This window comes from Paramormyrops kingsleyae, chromosome 3 (assembly GCF_048594095.1).
Source record: "Paramormyrops kingsleyae isolate MSU_618 chromosome 3, PKINGS_0.4, whole genome shotgun sequence".
NCBI lineage: Eukaryota > Metazoa > Chordata > Actinopteri > Osteoglossiformes > Mormyridae > Paramormyrops > Paramormyrops kingsleyae.
In genome coordinates, this window is record NC_132799.1 from 30,552,673 (window position 1) to 30,570,551 (window position 17,879).

General features: G+C 44.9%; 2 protein-coding genes across 17 annotated transcripts in view; one reads left to right on the top strand and one right to left on the bottom strand.

The window, feature by feature from the left end:
- LOC111843154 (proline-rich protein 5) overlaps window positions 1–14,592 on the top strand; it is a 30,161-nt gene extending 15,569 nt beyond the window's left edge. For all 13 annotated transcript variants that reach the window (XM_023810475.2, XM_023810474.2, XM_023810482.2 and 10 more), the window contains 7 exons: window positions 2,008–2,088; window positions 3,992–4,040; window positions 4,152–4,209; window positions 5,098–5,189; window positions 5,540–5,680; window positions 11,787–11,925; window positions 12,019–14,592. In XM_023810475.2, coding sequence (XP_023666243.2) covers window positions 2,008–2,088; window positions 3,992–4,040; window positions 4,152–4,209; window positions 5,098–5,189; window positions 5,540–5,680; window positions 11,787–11,925; window positions 12,019–12,515 — 1,057 coding nt within the window. In that variant the 3' untranslated portion in view covers window positions 12,516–14,592. The remainder of the gene's footprint in view (window positions 1–2,007; window positions 2,089–3,991; window positions 4,041–4,151; window positions 4,210–5,097; window positions 5,190–5,539; window positions 5,681–11,786; window positions 11,926–12,018) is intronic.
- A 709-nt stretch (window positions 14,593–15,301) lies between these two features.
- Window positions 15,302–17,879, bottom strand: part of LOC111843153 (protein PHTF2) — a 38,388-nt gene continuing 35,810 nt past the window's right edge. For all 4 annotated transcript variants that reach the window (XM_023810467.2, XM_023810470.2, XM_023810471.2 and 1 more), the window contains 3 exons: window positions 17,163–17,258; window positions 16,712–16,837; window positions 15,302–16,496 (listed from right to left, as the gene is read on the bottom strand). In XM_023810467.2, the coding sequence (XP_023666235.1) occupies window positions 16,476–16,496; window positions 16,712–16,837; window positions 17,163–17,258 (243 nt within the window). In that variant the 3' untranslated portion in view covers window positions 15,302–16,475. The remainder of the gene's footprint in view (window positions 16,497–16,711; window positions 16,838–17,162; window positions 17,259–17,879) is intronic.

The window sequence follows — 17,879 nt, forward strand, 5'->3', positions numbered from 1 at the left end:
CTGTGTGTGTATGTGTGTGTCTGTGTGTGTATGTGTGTGTCTGCGTGTGTCTGTGTGTGTATGTGTGTGTCTGTGTGTGTATGTGTGTGTCTGTGTGTGTATGTGTGTGTCTGCGTGTGTATGTGTGTGTCTGCGTGTGTCTGCGTGTGTCTGCGTGTGTATGTGTGTGTCTGCGTGTGTCTGCGTGTGTCTGTGTGTGTATGTGTGTGTCTGCGTGTGTCTGTGTGTGTATGTGTGTGTGTATGCGTGTGTGTGTGTGTCTGTGTGTGTCTGTGTGTGTCTGCGTGTGTATGCGTGTGTATGCGTGTGTCTGCGTGTGTATGTGTGTGTGTATGCGTGTGTATGTGTGTGTCTGTGTGTGTCTGTGTGTGTATGTGTGTGTCTGTGTGAGTATGTGTGTGTATGTGTGTGTGTGTATGCGTGTGTCTGTGTGTGTATGTGTGTGTCTGTGTGTGTATGCGTGTGTATGTGTGTGCACTCAGCTGCACTTGCACATAACAGGTACAGGCCCCGTGGTACATTCCGCTTTGAAGAAGTACCTGCCACAATCACACTTAGATAAATAACAAGCCTGGCATTTCAGGTGAAAGGTAAATAATAGGTCCTGTTTGTTATCATGACAGTTCACAGTCTGGCACAGGCAGTGTCGAGCTCAACAGAAGGGGCTTGCTTTCGCCTCTGAGGACGGTGGGGCATCAGGTGTGGCTATTAAGCTGCCTGCCTCCATGTTTCCCTGCCTTTTACGCAGAAAGAGCCTCGTCTTTCTCCTACAGCCGCCTCAGGCTTGTCATAGAGACCCACCGCCTGCATCTGGGGTGGAAGTGGAGTAGGGTGATTAGCAGAGACGCTGGGAGCTATGTAGGCTGCTGTATGTGGAGGGAGAAAAGAGCATCTGTGGAGCAGCTAAACAAACAAACAGGCGAATAGGAAAGACTTCCTGTGGAAGCAGTGGGCTTGAGCTCTGGCACCAGTGCGCTGCACTTCCTGGTTATAAATAGTAAGCGGAGTTAGCCTTGGTGGCGGCGCGCCGCTCCATGCCTGCACCATGTCTGTCTGTGCCTGCCTTCTGCGGCTCCTGGGAGGCCCAAAGGTGCAGAACAGCCCCCCAGGGATGTGCTAATGAAAGAAACATGTTAGCATCACGTTGTAACCGGCGGTGTAATTGCATTGTGGGCTGCAAACTGATCGAGTTCTGGCTTTGATAGTGAGGGTTAGCAGCTGCAACAGCTGGTTTTAGAGTTATTTTGTACACTGTGACATGCAAAAGGCTTGCAGCTCTACAGCGCCCCCAGGAGGCATCCTGACTACTAAAGTAGGGAATTCTCTGTAGCCCTGTAACACGAGACAAACCTGTGCAAATAAAAATGAAACGATGGCAATGCTGAGCATTTCCGAGAGAATTTTGGTGGTATGTTGAATGAATTCATTGGCTGTCTGCTGGTCCTTTCTTTAATGGGTAGTATTGATACTTTAAAAGTGTCTATCTGCTTAATTATTTATTGCGTATTTGCTGTTATTAAAAGAGGTATCACTCTTCCTCCCGTAGAGAAGTAATTAGCTTGGTGTTTAATGTAGGCCAGTGTTTCCCAACCCAGTTCTCAGGGAGCCACAGACAGTCCACATTTTTGCTCCCTCCCAGCTCTCTACTTCAAAAATGTGGTCTGTGGGTGGGTCCCCGAGGACCGCGTTGGGAAAAGCTGATGTAGATGATCATTTTATGATGTTCATGCAACAGTTGAATGCTTGCTGACGTGATTAAGCACCCTCACTGCGTCTCAGCTCGAGGCTTGAATCTAAGATCCTAGAAAGACCTGCCTATGGGAGTTTCACTTACACAGAAATGTTCTGAGGGCAGAAGGAAAAATGATTGGTTCCGAGAGAAAACTAATCAGATTGTAGAAGAGAGGTGGGACCAACCGATCAGATCTTGGTGTTACCAGCGAGAGGTTCATTGCCTGTGTTACTGAGGCTCCAGGCCTGAGAGATGCATGTCGGGTCTCCCTGCAGCATCCACAACGCCGTGATCGCCGTCTTCCAGAGGAAGGGCCTGGCAGACAACGAGCTCTACCTCCTCAACGAAGGGGTCCGGTGAGTCTTGCTGTGCGGACATCTGTCCAGAGATAAGCCCTCATGGTCTCTGACCATCATATCGTCTGCGGACAAAAAGGTCGTCGAATCAGATCGCTGGAGGCAGGAAAACTACATCTGTCCTTCTGCTTCGCTTTGGGTTTTATGAGCCACATTTCCATTGACTGGTGAAAAGAGATCATTTGCCTCGGTAGGCCTAATCTTTAATGTGAAGTCAATAGCAACAGAAACCACAAAGCCCCCCAGCCCCAGGCAGAGATGCTTGTGGTAGATCTCTGTGCGTATTCCGTGCGCCTGTGCTCGTGCACACCTCTTTTGTTTGTTTTTTTGGTTTCTAGCCTCATTGTTTTTCTTTCACCTTCAGCCCCACCCCCCAGCCCCCACACACTGCTGTCTGTGAGGTTCTTCAAAGCAGATCTGGCTTCTGTGGCCTGTTGTGTCTGACAGCCCCAATTACTGCTGCCAGGGACGTGTGAGACAGGTGAAGACCAAAGGACAGTGTCTGTACCTCAGCTCTCACAGCCCACAAACCAGCCCCCCCGATAAGACAGCCCTTGAGAATCCACAACGAACATCAGAGGAGGATAGCCACATGCCTGCATGCTGACTGCGGACGATTAAATCTCCCAAGGTTTCTGCCGTTTAGGGGTGTCTGTGATGTTGCCTGTCTTGGTTGCGATATTATCATGGTTTCTCAGTTAGCCGGCTTTACACCGGCATTGTGCATGGAGGTCCGTGGGCCATTGTGTTCCGGAGGTTAATCATTTTCCTAGAAGACTGTGTACGATCAAAGATGCGAGTAGGTATACTAGCTTAATGAACCGTGTCAATAATGAAGGCATCGACCACCTTAAGCAGGGAGGATAAAACAATACCAGGAAGCAAAATCCAGCCTTTGTCTATGCAGTTTTTAATTTCCTCAGGAATAACCTTTTGGAACGAAGCGTACGGCTGTCAGTGTTTTGCCACAGGGTCTGGGTCAACACGCCGCTTCTGGGAGGACAAAGAGGGAGCTGATTAGCTTTGTGTCACAGCTTCTGCCAGATGGTTCTGGGACCGTATCCTAGCCAGAATGTTGGCACTGTTCCCATAAGCTTACCATTAATTGCCTTAGAATCCAAATCGCTTTGACAACCAACTAATGTAATTTGCCATTTGTGGTCTGAGGTAGATATCCACAGAAGTTCATGTGTGAGAGAATAAAATTCCAGTGCTTTCCACTTGGAATTACAGTTAGTTTTGTTGAACATTAACTAACTGGAATTTAAATTGAACCAGTTTGATTGTACACAAATGGAAATATCTAGTGAGCTACCATACTGTGTACATAAGACATTACTGCAGTTTTTCATTACTAGTTTGAAAACAACCTATGATTTTTTCACTTTTTAAACCACCTTGTGATCGACCCTCTTCACACTTTGCGTTAGTCTTACTTTTAAACCTTTATGGCTATTGAAAATTGCGTGGCATGCAAAATCAGCTTAAGAAACTTTGCTCTTCAGCCTTATCTATTGGTCAGTCTACATTGACTTTGGTTTCCTGCCCGCTGTGTGAATATGTAGACATGACCCAATCAGGGGTGCATTCGAAAATGGGAAGAACCTGCTCCCCCAGCCCATGCTCTCACGCCGCTCATGCCCTGTGGTCTCTGTCTCCGTGGGCTTCTGCTTCCATCTTACTCTTTCGAAGTCACGTGAAGCCTCTTTGATCACCAAGCAGGAGAGGAAGCAGCAAAAAAACAGGGGGTGGAGGTTGCATGGCAATTATGGCCGGACCCTGGTTTGGGTGAAGCAGACGGCCATAGGGCTGCTTGACATGCGATGGTGATGCTTGTATAAGATTACATCGTGTCCTTCCTATTACACATCCGCTGATGCTGGTTGCTCGTTGTCTTTTTCAGACAGCTGCTGAAAACTGAGCTGGGATCATTTTTCACAGAGTACCTCCAGGTGAGAGGCGTGAGCCCAGACGTTCAGTGCCGATTGGAGATACTTGGGTGTGGGTTTTGCCATTCTGCTGAGGGTAAATACTACACGTCCTTGTTGTTGTTCGTGTTTCAGAATCAGCTCCTAACAAAGGGAATGGTCATACTAAGAGACAAGATACGATTCTACGAAGGTAAGTATGCTACAGCATATTTAATATCTGATTATTAATATATACATTAGACCCTTGAGCAAGGCTCGTAACTCCAAATGCTCCAGGGGTCCTGGATGCCGGATGATCCTGTGCTCTGACCCCAAAACTGTGTCTCACGGAGAGAATGATGGTTTATGTAAAAACCAAGGAATTTCTATGTGATCTATACCTGGCAAATAAATTAAATATGCGCTAGATGAAATATTATTTTTTAAAACTGCCCTTGGCCAGCAAGATGTTAAACCCCAATGTTGTCAATCCTTGCTCCCAAAACAGAGTAAGAGACTAAAGAGTAGCCTGAGTTCACACACTGCAGTATTAGCCTCCCAGTTACTCGGAGCTGCCTAGTATGCACACTGTGCAGTGTAGCATGTCGCCGTCGGTAACGCAAGGCTTCACAAAGCCTGGGAAATGACTTATCAGACGAGCAGCGACAGCACATTGTGATCTATAGGTCATGCCTCACAACCCCATCCTGCCCCCTCCCACCACTTCCTTTTATAAGGTATGAAGGGGTAGCTTTCATGCAAAAACTTTTGGTAATTTGCATTTAAACTGAAATTAAGTTTTATTTGCTGTTTGTACAAGTGCAAGTAAAGATACATTGATGAAACATTGACAACTATCCTCTGAAAATCTGACCCCATCTGACAGTTAATTTCCCTGACGGTGCATTCAGTTTTCTAAACAGTGTGCAGTAACAGAGATACTTTATTAATGTGTCTTGGGGAAACGCCGTTTCAGGCGCTTACAGCAGCAGCTTGGACTGAAAATGAAGAGTCACATTTATCGATCAGATTCTCCAATTCCTTGCTCAGTTGTTTGATCACCTTGTTTGTCTGATTCCTCCCTGCTGACTGTGAACAGGTCAGAAGTTGCTGGACTCTTTAGCTGAGACTTGGGACTTCTTTTTCTGCGATGTTCTCTCCATGCTTCAGGCTATATTTTATCCTGTCCAGGTACACGTCTTTTTTTTTTGGCTTGTCTCCATTTACTCCTGTATAAAAACCATTGCTGTATCAAGCATAGTATCATCATAAATAATAAAGAGCATTTATACTTGGTACATCCATCCATCCATCCATCGCCCAACTGCTTATGCTGGACAAGTTCACAGGACTTGGCACATTTAAAGGCAGAAAATTTCAGCATTGCAGTGCATTGCATCTTAGAACATCTTAATAGAGAACATTCTCATTGCATGATGTTCCCCCATTGCAGAGCTCTGACTGGAGAGCATTGCATTGTGGGACATCCCGAATGCCCGCTGCATAGACAATGCTGTTAAAGGCTCTCCAATCTCCCACAGGGGAAGGAGCCTTCGGTGCGGCAGCTGGCTCTGCTCCACTTCCGCAACATCATCACCCTCAACATCAAGCTAGAGGATGCCCTCTCCCGGCCCCGGGCGCGAGTGCCGCCCTCCATCATCCAGATGCTGCTCATCCTGCAGGTACGGCCTGCTTTCCCGGAGAGAGGCTTGCAAGACAACCTGAGCGCGTAGAAGTCGTCACCCTCCACTTAAAACATGGTATTTTCGACCCTGAAGTTCATTTTTTCGTCTTTGCTTTCTGGACCTTCAAATTGTACGAAGAAGGCAAGTTAGTTAGTGTTCAGTGTCATCTGTTACAATTGGTGAGAACGGTCATCAGATGAAGACATTGTTGCTATTTTATAATACTAAAGGCTGCCCTGTCAATGACACACACAATTCAGCTGTCAGGTAAGGTGTTGAGTGTGTCATTCATGTCATTCGTGATTATAGAAATGGGTCATGGGGGAGGGGCCAGGCTGGGAGCTGAGTTTTCAGTCTTCACAACGTTATGCTGTCAGTAGCTTCCCGATTCCCCCAGATGGGCTGCCTACTAGTGCAGCCCTGGGTAGCCAATTTTTTGCCAGTTGGGACCCAGTTTGATACTTGAGGACTAACTTTAATTGGAGTGATGTACTGACTGACTGTTTTAATATCTGCAAGTACCTCAGGGTCATCTGTAGATATAGAATACAGAAAAACGGGCATCACCCCTAATCGTATTACACTTTCCAGAGTGCTGGACTGCAGAAAAGAATAGATCAAGTAACAAAAGAACAGGTTAATCTTTGCATAATAGGGTTTATTAACCAACGTCACTGCACAAAGGATGTTGGTTATTAAACCCTAATATGCAAAATGTGACCTCTTCTTTTGTTACTTCATCTGTAGATATGACATGGATGGATATTCATGTTTTTTTTTTTGAGCAAGCAGGCTCCAATTTTATCTTTCCAGCTTTTGCCGTGTTTGCTTTATAAGCGTTGCAGGATGATGATGTCATTAATATGTGCCGGCCAATTGTTCGGGAACGAGTGGTGAGCTGCACCTGGAATAGCCCTTGCATCTGAGTGCTGTAGAGGATCTACATTGGAGCTGGTATCTGAGAACAAATGGCTATTTAAGAACTACATTAGCCGGCCCTTTATACATTGGTGCGCGCAACTGACGGTTATCTATTGGGGTCGAGATTGTCCCTGCAGTGTGTCTGAGACTCGCACGATGTATACATGCTCCAATTAAGTGACCGTTACTGTAGCCCCGAGGCGGATGTGCGAAGAGGAAGCGGCGTCATACAGGGAACCACTTCCTGCACTTTGATCAGTCACTGGTGCATCGCCAGGGCTGCATAGTGGCCTGTCCGTGTGACTGTGGTCTGATTGAAGGCAGCTGTTTGTCGGGAATGGGGGGGGGGGTTTGTCTGCTGTCATGCACTGCTCTTAACAGCTGGGATGTGTGAATGTCTGCTATTGATAGTAAGGGCTACTAGTGTGAAACTGTCGGAGGTGGAAAGTTTAGGTTCAGGAAGTACAAATTCAGACCAAGATTTTGTTTCAATCAACCAGTTGAGTACTCTGTGACTGTGACTGTTTATGCCCAACTGGTTGGTTGAAACAAAATCTTGGTCTGGATTTGTACTTCCTGAACCTAAACTTTCCACCTCTGGAAATTAGTGTTTTTATGAGCATTAGATTATGAATAACACAGCATGATGGACCCCAATGTCCTCTGCAAATTCTCAGAAAGAATTTTTTATGAAAAGTTTTAACTGTATATAACTGGAGCGGATAACAGAGTTTGCACGAAAACAAGAGTCACGCCTTCAGAGAAATGAATTTCACTTGGCCGCCTGTTTATAAGTGCTGTCAGGAAAATGAATCACTGAGTAGAGATGAAACATGTTTCCAGAACCCTTCGTCCTCTAAGTTTGGGAGAACAGCTTGGCTTCTTTGGTCTCTGAAAGAAAACACAGGCTCTCCCTTTACTAAGAAATATGCTGGATTCGGTTGCTTATCAGACAATAAAATGCAGGCATATGCATCTGTGTGAGGCTCTGAGGGTGCAGAGGCTGTGCCTGTATGCTGAAGGTGGCCCTTTTGAATCCTGCTGCTGGCAGAGTATTCATATCACCATTGGGTCTCTAAAAAGGCCCTTAACCCCAAACACTGCTCCAGGTGCACCAGGAAATGGTTAACCATGGTCTCAGACCCCTAGATTGACCTTTATAGGAGAAGACCAAAGTAATCTTATGTATGTGTTTGTACAAATGACAAATAAAGTATCATCTTCATTAAAAGTATAGAGCAGTCTTGAACTTTTATTGAAGTGGTCTGGGTTACATTTGTCTTGTACTTAAGAGTGTAACATGAGTTCTCTTTTTTTAACCACAACGCTTTTTGGAATTCTCTCTACCTCTTGATTTAAGTGGATATGGTCCCTGAGATAGGATTCTTGTTTTGTAGAACCTTTAACACTTACGTTGGCTCACTGGTTCATAACAATAGCATTAAAGGTGGCTAATGTGGACTTGCAAAAAGGCTGTTTCTGTACATATCTTTTCAACTATCTCATGGCTCTGTTTTGGAAGTGTTAGTTATTTTCTATGGAGCTTTTTTTGTTGAATGCATCTCCTGGAAGCATCTGTGACTATGTAAACATGAGGCTCTCATGAGTGTACGATTGTCTTCCAAGACACCATGAAATAACATTGTGTTGGGTTGCCAAATCGTATGCTTCAGATAAATATTTGTATTTGTGAGGATACCCTTGGCAAGTATTCTGCTTGTCAGTGGGGAAAGAAAAATGGTTTTCTGACCCCAAATAAGCTATGGCTCCTCAAGAGACAGGAACTACAAAGCCTTTCTCGTGGGAGAAGTCTGCCTGCTCACCATCATTTCATTCATTATATTCTTTGTGTAATACACCCAGACATTACTGTGGTTTCAGAGCTGTATTCTTCCAGGACATCAGAAGCGGGTTCCTGGCAGAATACGGATGATGGCGGGTCACAGAAGAGACAAGGCTGGGGCGAAGAGCACTTACTCTCCAAAGAGGGCTGAGTCCCTGGCTGAGGAAGCTTCATGAGATAACTGGCCTCCTACAGACACTCTGCAGCTTCGCTCCATGTTAAACACTGGCAGCACAAAAGTCATATCCCTTTCCATTCGCCTGTGATACTTTCCTGTTCGAGTGGAGCAAGGATGTCATGCTTTGCTCATCAGGGTGTCGATCACAGTCCTATTTTAGGCGTGGGGGGGGTGGAATACGGAGCAACACAGTTTGTAAAGTTGTGATAAAAATGACTCTTGGTTCATTGATAGTTATGTATGGATTTTTACTTTATTTTATGAAACGAATGGTACGGATCTTCTTGACTTGTTCCTTGTGTTAAAGCTCAAATTTAAATTCTGAAAAAAAGTTTTCCTGATGGAAAAATGCAAAAATACCCAATTTATAATTGCAAGAAATTTCCAAATATTGGCAATGGTTCCCGTAGCTGAAAATGTGCCTGTAGGGTCCTGTTGGGAGGAACTGGAGGAGCCACATAAAAGGTGATTATATTTCGGTGATATAATCAGCAATGTGTTTTTTTTATGTGGTATTCCGTCTGCTAGTGGTGGTGGTTGGGGTCAGATTCCTTGTGAGTGTGGGATGGGGATAAGGGGACTTTTCTTACAAAGGCACTGTGGATTCGAGAAAAAGGCATCTGGTTTGTTGTCTCTTGCTTCTGGAAGTGGGCGAGGAGTTCCAGGACGAAAATAGTGAAATCCACCCACCATCTCAAGCACTGATGTGACATGAGTGCACTCTGTGAAAGCTCAGGCACTGATATGATATGAGTGCACTCTGTGAAAGCTCAGGCACTGATATGATATGAGTGCACCCTGTGAAAGCTCAGGCACTGATATGATATGAGTGCACCCTGTGAAAGCTCCGGCACTGATATGATATGAGTGCACCCTGTGAAAGCTCCGGCACTGATATGATATGAGTGCACCCTGTGAAAGCTCCGGCACTGATATGATATGAGTGCACTCTGTGAAAGCTCAGGCACTGATATGATATGAGTGCACCCTGTGAAAGCCCTAACATAATCTCTCACTGTACACGTTTGGCTTTCAGTAGCCAGTGCAGACAGATCCGAAAGGGTGTCTGAGACAGGGAGGTTTGGGAGGAAAATACCTGAAGCACCTTCCTCTGGCTGAGGCTGGTTGTGTGGAAACACAGAGACAGGGAACGGATTGTTTTGAGACATGTAACTTAGCACCATACATTCTTTTTTTTCCCCCGATTTAATCTCCAGGGCTTTCTGTTGTTTACTCAAGGAACAGTGCTCTCACAGTATACAGCACATGTGTACATGGCCCGGCAGGATGTGGGATCACATCCCTATTCGACTTCTGCCTGTTCTCTGGCAACAAGTCATGCGACTCAGGACTCTGAGGTTTGCTCTGGGCCGGAGTGTGGTCTTGTAGCCACAGGAATGTCATGGTCACAGCGTTTTGGTGGGAGGAGGGGAAATGAGACCTTGAAGGGCTGGCATGTGATTTACCGTAGCTGGCCTAGTGTAGATTTTCATTTTTTTTTGTGGTTTCACTGTTCGTGGCTTCGTGCATCATGTGCCATTTCATGACCAACAGAGGAAGCCACTTTTCTTTGTTGGGGCTTTTCTATGTGCTGAGCGTGATTGAGAGAGATGGAGCAGGCCATCAGGGTACCAAACCCCTGTCTCAGTCCTGCTCTGAATTTACTGTCATCGCTTCACCACACTTCTGTTGTGACAGCTGTGGCTTCCCCCTCTAAATTTGATCAAGTTGTCAGGTGTCAGATTGATTCTGAGAAGCCAGCATTGGCCTAACTTTGATTGGAGGGTGGAGGCAAAAGAGGAAGCAATGGCATTGTGAAATGGAGCGAGTATGTGTCAGTCTGGGTGGGAAGTCTATCTGGACTTGGGGCTGAATCCTGCCAGGTCTCTGAGGTTAAGGGCTGTACTGTATGTTAATCCAGTGTTTCCCAACCCAGTCCTCGGGGAACCCCAGACAGTCCACGTTATTGCTCCCTCCCAGCGACCAGCCAATCAGTAACACCGAATACCTGGTACAGGAAGCAAAAACTTGGACTGTTCCCCCGAGGACTGAGTTGGGAAACACTGTGTTAATCTGAGTGGTGGAAGTCATCTTGAGGTGAGGGATGAACATCAATAAGAGGCCAACACTGCACTTGGGTTCATGGGCTTCGCTGCAAAGCCCTAGACTGGTCCTGTGGGTCTTCTGCGTTTCATCTCTAAACTGCTACAGGTTGCGCAACAGGGTGGTGCTAACACTACTCTTAGCGGGCACTTTCAACCTCTAAGCTCCCTCCTTTATACTGGTTCAGAGCCTCGCCTGTGAACTTTTGACCTCCGTCTACTGGAGTGGTCAATAGGTGACCAGCCAGCATGTGATTCTACATTATGAAATGTATGGAGTAATTTATTAGACCAAAACCGACTTGCTGCGTGGCTGGGTTTGTGATTTTTGTATCGATTCTGTCAGTCATTTTGAACTTTAGCCCCCGAGTGATCGCATATTACGTGCAATAAGGCCAAGGAAAATTAACCTTATAGACCAGTATTGAACGGCTTTGACACTTTTGGATTTAATAAGAATGACTAAATGATCTGCATTTATCAGTCTCTTAGTCTGATTGGCTTTCAGTTATGGATAAGCAGTGTTCAGCATCTGACAGGAACTGCAACTGGAAATAGGGCAGTAGTGCTACTGTGTAGTGCCATGTACGCCATTGCTGAGAAGTCATTTGCTTGGATGAGCTTTGATTAAAGAAGTAGCGAATGGGGAAGCGATACCAGCATGAAATAGCCTGAATCAATGCTTGTTTCAGTTGTAAGCCATGCAGTTGAGATGTTCTGCAGTTGAGGCCGTTGCTGAATGCATCCCACAGTTTTCCAGTCTAATGCCTGTCGCTCCATAAGAGCAGCATTTTTGAAACACGAGGGGGTGGAAAAAAATCATGTGAATCGATTTATGTCCTTAATTTTGGGTTCTTGTTCGACTTTTGGGATATATGGAAATAACTTAGCAGTTTTGCATTTTCAAACAAGCAATGTGTTTTTGTAAATGATTATAGGTGTCGAGGTTCACAGAAGGCTCAACAAACATCATCAATCCCGTGAAAACAGGTGGTTAAACTTGGTCCCCTCCCCCTCCCCCGTCAGTCTCTTTCTAAAGGTTCCTGTGGTCTTTCACAGGGGGTCCATGAGTCTAAAGGTGTAAGTGATGACTACTTGAAGCTGGAGTTACTGATCCAGAAGGTGGTGTCTCCATACCTGGGCACTCACGGCCTGCTCTCCAATGACGGGTCCATCATACAGTCGTCCTGTGTTCTGGGTGAGGGTGTTGAGTCTTTTTTGTGGGGGTGGTGGGGGGGGGGGGTAATTTTGGGATCACCCTTTGCTCACCCTCCATGCTTCATCTTTACAGAGAAGCGGTTGCTCCGCCTATGGCCCAGACCCGGCGAGCCAACCAAGAACCCAGTGGTGCGCTCCAAGAGCTACAACATCCCCCTGCTCACCCCGGTGGTGGAGTATGACGCCGAGGCCGGCTCAGTGGGCAGCGTAGGCGTCCGCCGTCACTCAGTCTGTGAGATGACCTCTTGCCTGGAGGAGGTGGGCTATGCTGACCTGGCTGCCGTCCTGGATGCCGGGACCAAGCTGTGCCCAACCGACACCGACGAACCATCACCAGAGCAAGACCTGGAGCTGGGGGCCGTCGCCAGCGAGTCCCCATTTCCCTCCCCCTCTGAGTTGGCCAAGGACCATGATTCCCTCAACAGTGGGCCCTCCAGCCCAGAGACCATCGTAGATCAAATCCTGGACTCCATAGACTCAGAGGCTGAGGGCATCTTCATCGATTTCAGTCACTGCTGCTCAGACTCCTCAGGGTACGACAGGGACAACGGCAGGCAGAGTGTCGTCTAGCGGGACCTGACTTTCCGATCTCCCTTTCTATTTCTATAGCTCTTTTTAAAGCTTTTTAACGCTGCATATTTCTTAGCATTTGGTTTGTCCTATTAATATTTTTAAGCTGGTTGTTCATATTTAAGTATTTCCCACCTGCGTTTCCACTGTTGTAAATGAACTGGGTCCAGTTATTGGGGCCAAAGGCTTTGATCTATAGTAGGAGCAGCACGCTCTGAGTTTATCTTGCATGGCATGGATCATCCACTGCAGATAGCGGTTGTTATTTCACACTTGGTAGCATCTTATCGGAAGCGTCCTGCCTTATAGGATAATTACGGTGTGTCTTGCAAGGGAGGGAAAAACATAACGCCTTGCAGTTATGGGAAAACAAGAAACTGATCTGATTGGACTCTTAAGTTTAGACCTACCATCTCAATGGGCAAAACGGCACCTTCAAGAATATACTGCAGCAGCAGGGCCGTTGTGAAAACCAAATTCGTAGGTAGGCACCGTTTCAAACCCACATACATGCGATCTGACAGAGAAAGCTCGCTCATTGGCCAGGTGACCTTGACTGCAAGTTTAATGATGTGTTATTCACACATTACATTTTTACAAAACATTGGGCGGCACATGCTTACCTAAATTAACTGGCACAAGTCCATTGGTCGGATAAAAAAATACCGGTGAGCTTTGCACTGGTCACGGATTCTGTCTGCTGCCTCCCCACTGCCAACGTCACCGTTTTCAGAAGGAGTCGAAACAAGGAGGAAACATCCCCAATAATCAGCATGCCCCCCCCCCCACCTGAAATCTTAACGTTTCAGGTTTGGCACCCAGCCAAAATAACATCACCAATAGCAAGAACCATGTGGCGCTGAGCTGAGTGGCCGCTTTTAACAACCCAAAGGTAAGACTTTATTTGGATCCTGCTTCTGTGATACATAATTCAAACAGAAGTTAATGTATTAGCGAAATTAACTCATTAATTGTTAAAGAAATAGAGAAACTTGCAGCTTATGGCTTAAGTATGAAGATGGTGAGCTCTCACATCGAACCATGGAAGGCTGCTTTGTATCGTTTTGAACCAAATGTTATTAAAATGCATTTTGACTGAGAGTTTTAAATGTAAAGGTCGCTGTACCGTTTTGCTACGTGCATTTGTTGTCCTTTGTGCTTGAGACACTTGTTGGTAATTTGGCTCCTCGGAAAGACTCCCGGCTGTAGCTTTTAGCTGATGGTGGGTCGAGCAGTCCGGCTGGTTTCCAGTGCGTTTCCCACCTTCCTGGTCATTTCCTCTCATAAAGTGGGTTTCCAGCAGGACTGGAGGTGCCAACTGAGAACGATGATGGCAGATTTTGTAGTTTTTCCTTGCATCTCCACAGTACAGCATCACCAAATTAACAACAGCTTTTCAAATTGGCAAGCTTTGTTTGTTCGCATCTTAGTCATGAGGCTCGCTTGGCTTATGCAATGTTTAAAAGGAAAAAAACTCATTTCATAATTCATTTTATGAACATATCACAGCCGTGTGGTGTTGCAGACCATCCATGGGTAATTTGGCTGATAATATTACTGATGCTCACAGAACTTGCCCACAAATTGTTTTACGAAATGGAAAAATAGTATATCTGTTTCCGGGGACAACATTTCAATGGTAATAAATAAGCAAGAATTTTTCCGATATTTCAGAACCTTCTGCAAAAATTATGTATATACAAAATATCAGACGTGTATAAGTATGGTAATAACAATACAATAAAATAATGAAATCGATAAACTAGGCACTTGAGGATGTTTAAATGGTTCTTCTGTACAGAAAGATAGTGGTGTGTTCTCAAGATGTAATTTTTATACAGACCTGTTTTATAAAAGGGAGCAAAAATGCATGAATTTTACACAAAATGCTAACAATTTCTAAAGAGGTACAGAAATTTGTAACTGATTTGATTTGAACATGGCTTATTTTGTTTTCATTTCAGATTGGGCGTGATGTGTTAACCGATGTATATCCGGAAGTTATTATTTATATGTAATTTTATACTTAAATTATGAGTGAACATTCTAATTGACAAATAGAAACATTTGATTTCAACTGGGCCTCTTTGTATTTATTTTGCTTATTCTGACCCATTATTAGATTTTGGGTCCGTGTGAGTATGAGGGGGGGTGCCTGTGTCCGTTTGCAGCGTGGCTGAGTGTCATGTACATAATGCTTAAGATTTGTGTCTGCGGCAGCTGTAAGCCCTTCAATTTAAAGTTTTAGATTTAACAGATGCTCCTCAGTAAGGCACCATATGCTCAAAGTTATCTAAAATGTGTTCATTTGCACACTGTGTCAGTTTGACTTTGTATACATGAATACGCAAACGTGTATTAATGCTAAATGTATGTGATCTAGTTGCATAACACACGACTTTGGCGCCATCTTCTGGCCAGACAGTGACAAGGCGATTTTAAATATTCTGTGAAGGCATGCATTAGTATGTAGGTGGCGATGTTTCGTCTTTTCGTTATTTACATCACTTTAAGGCCAGTAAAATGCTGCCTGGGAATGCATGGTTTTTGTGCTCTTTGAAGCATTAATGGAAACGCTAGCACCAAATAAATACCTCCTTTTTTTTTACGGTTAGGATGTGCAGTTTTATCAAAGACTGATGCACAGATTAAACATTATTGCTTGTTACCAAAAACCTGGCAACATCAAGCAAAGATCTAACAGCTCATGGAGGCCAAACATGGAAAGAAGTTCAGAAAACGGGAGAACAGAGGCTATAGTACCTCCAACAGACATGACAAACGCATTATCCACAGTGAGTTTTTAATGAAGGCTGTGGTTAATTACAGTGTCATATGGTGCACAAATTCATGGGAACTAAAGCAGTTCAGATTCACATAGTAGAGCCTGCAGTACAGTCACGGTGCATTAGCTGGGCCGACTGATATGAGTGTCCATATTTCATATAAAAATCTGCAACTGATATAAATACACCTGCTCACAAAACATCATAACTTAAATATGCAACTCTCTTTAAAAATGTACTATGCATAGCATAATATCTATATTACCATCTCAAACACCATTTATTTAGTGCTGCAAAACGTCGCTTGCATCTACAAAGAAAGAGTATCCATACAAATAAAAAGTAACAGGCAACATCCTTTCAGTGTCTCCAGGACAAACCAGGCCGTGTGAAAGCAACTTCCACCACTTTACGGCACTTTGGTCTGTCTGAACGCAGGCTGTTGCACGCAAATATATAAAATGGCTTTTATTTGAGAGTAACATTACGCTTCTGACACTGGAATAACGTTGAAGTAACATTTATGTCTTAAAGTGCACATTATTAGGCATCCGGATTGGCCGCCACGTGTTCTTAATAAATACACACAAATTCATAAGGTCCAGCCAGCTACCATCAGTCTTGGTGGAATTAATAGTTATTGCTTGAAGTACAAGGTTATCCATCCAAAGTACTTTTCCTCAGAGTCAATGTCAGGGCTTAAAAGACCTTGAGTGCATGTAACAGATGTTATGGTGACAGGACGGGTCACTCTGTGTGCGTGTCCATGCCACGGTGGCAGTGGATGATTGGAATTGAGGGGAAGAGCGCCCCCATGTGGTCGGGGGACAGGGCAGCACCAGCCCCTTGGGCTTCAGACCTATCTGACCACATCTTGCACCCGTCTGCCCTCTCGGCAAAATAGCTGCTGAAATCCGTTTGTTTATAAAACCACCTCTCTCTGCTACCACTAAGATGTGTCATTACGACAGATGCCAAAAACACTGAAAAGGTAGAATAGATATTAGAATTGCACGATTTATGTATGAGTAAAACATAACCATGATGTCTTTGATATGTCGGAGTCGTAGTTCACTGTCGGGGTTCCATTCCCCCTAGTCGGTCTCAAGAGCGCCTCCTAGTCACAGCAAATGGAATCCCATTACGGACGTCTGTGCTGTGTTCGCATGTCTTGTCATGATTTGATCTTCCAAAGCTGTGGAGCGAAAAGCATAGTTTGTGACTTTGATGTGTGCATGAACTCTTTTACTGGGGGGGAAAAAAAATCAATTGTAAATGGTAAAATTTCCTTATAAAGTACATTTAGCCATCGTTAGCATGGTGCTTTTTGTAGTTTTATAAGAAGTACAAGTGCTTTCAGCCCCAGACGTCTATCGTAGCAGCTTTCGGATACAGAGCCGACAGACCGACCTTGAGATTGAAGCCGAGCAGGTCGCTGATGACCCCGGACACAGCAGACAGGATGACCACCTGAGTGATGTTGTAGAGGAGGGGGTTCATGGTTAGGCCGTACAGCCTGAAGGGGGCGTCCAGTTCCTGACGGGAGCACAAGAAGAAGCCACGCAGGAGTCATGGACAAACGGGTAAGTAGCAGTGGGCGACAGCCATAACCCCACACAACAGGGGGTAATTCCCACAGGCTTATGAACTGTCACAAACTGCCCTGAATTACTTTCCAGCAGAACTACTGGTACCACATAGCTACTACAAATCTTCCATTTTATCTGTCCAAGAATCCATCTGAAATCGGATGAAAGTATAAAGTTCAACAAGGGTGCCCTGCAAGCACATGGAAAGGAAAGGTCAAAAGATACATCATCTACTTGTCAGTAAGGTCACAGAGAAGCACTCAGAGACCCACCTTCAGCAGCTTAGTAGCAAGCTTCAGCACATTGTTCACCAGGGTCAGCTCCTCCTTCTTATTTGGTTTCTTCTCCATTTTCAGGTACAGGTTAATCTGAAGCAGATAAATAGCGACAACTCGCATCAGACCAGTCCTTTGTGGTGAGGATGGGACCAGTGCTCAGGGTACTGCAGTGACTTTTTCAGTGACAGTGATCCGCGATGTTGTGAAACGTACATCTCATTTACAGCTAGCACTACCTGTCAGACACGAGAGGTTTTCTCAACCAGCACTGTGTATGCACAGTCCTGTGCAAAAGTCTTAGGCAGCAAAAGAAAATGTTTAAATGATCTTTATGTTGGTGTAAAACTATGCTATTGTGCACTGTCAGAGTGTGTTAGTTTATCCATTCCGAAACCACAATTAAAATCACCCCAGAATTTCCAGCAGCCATCCAATATACCCGTGAATTTTTTTGACTCGACCACTAGCACACCTCATATAGCTAATCAATATCTAATCACTATTTAAGTTAATTAATTAACAGAGCTGGTGGTGAAATTTAATGAATACGTGGAGTGGCTGAGGTGCCCCTGAGGAGAGGTTTGGGACCTGAAGCGGTGTTCATCTAGCCATCCAGCAAGATATCAGAGACTTTTTGGAGAACAGAAGACATTTTTAATAGTTTTTATTGTGCCACTCCTAATTTGTGTATGTTTTAATATTATATTGTGT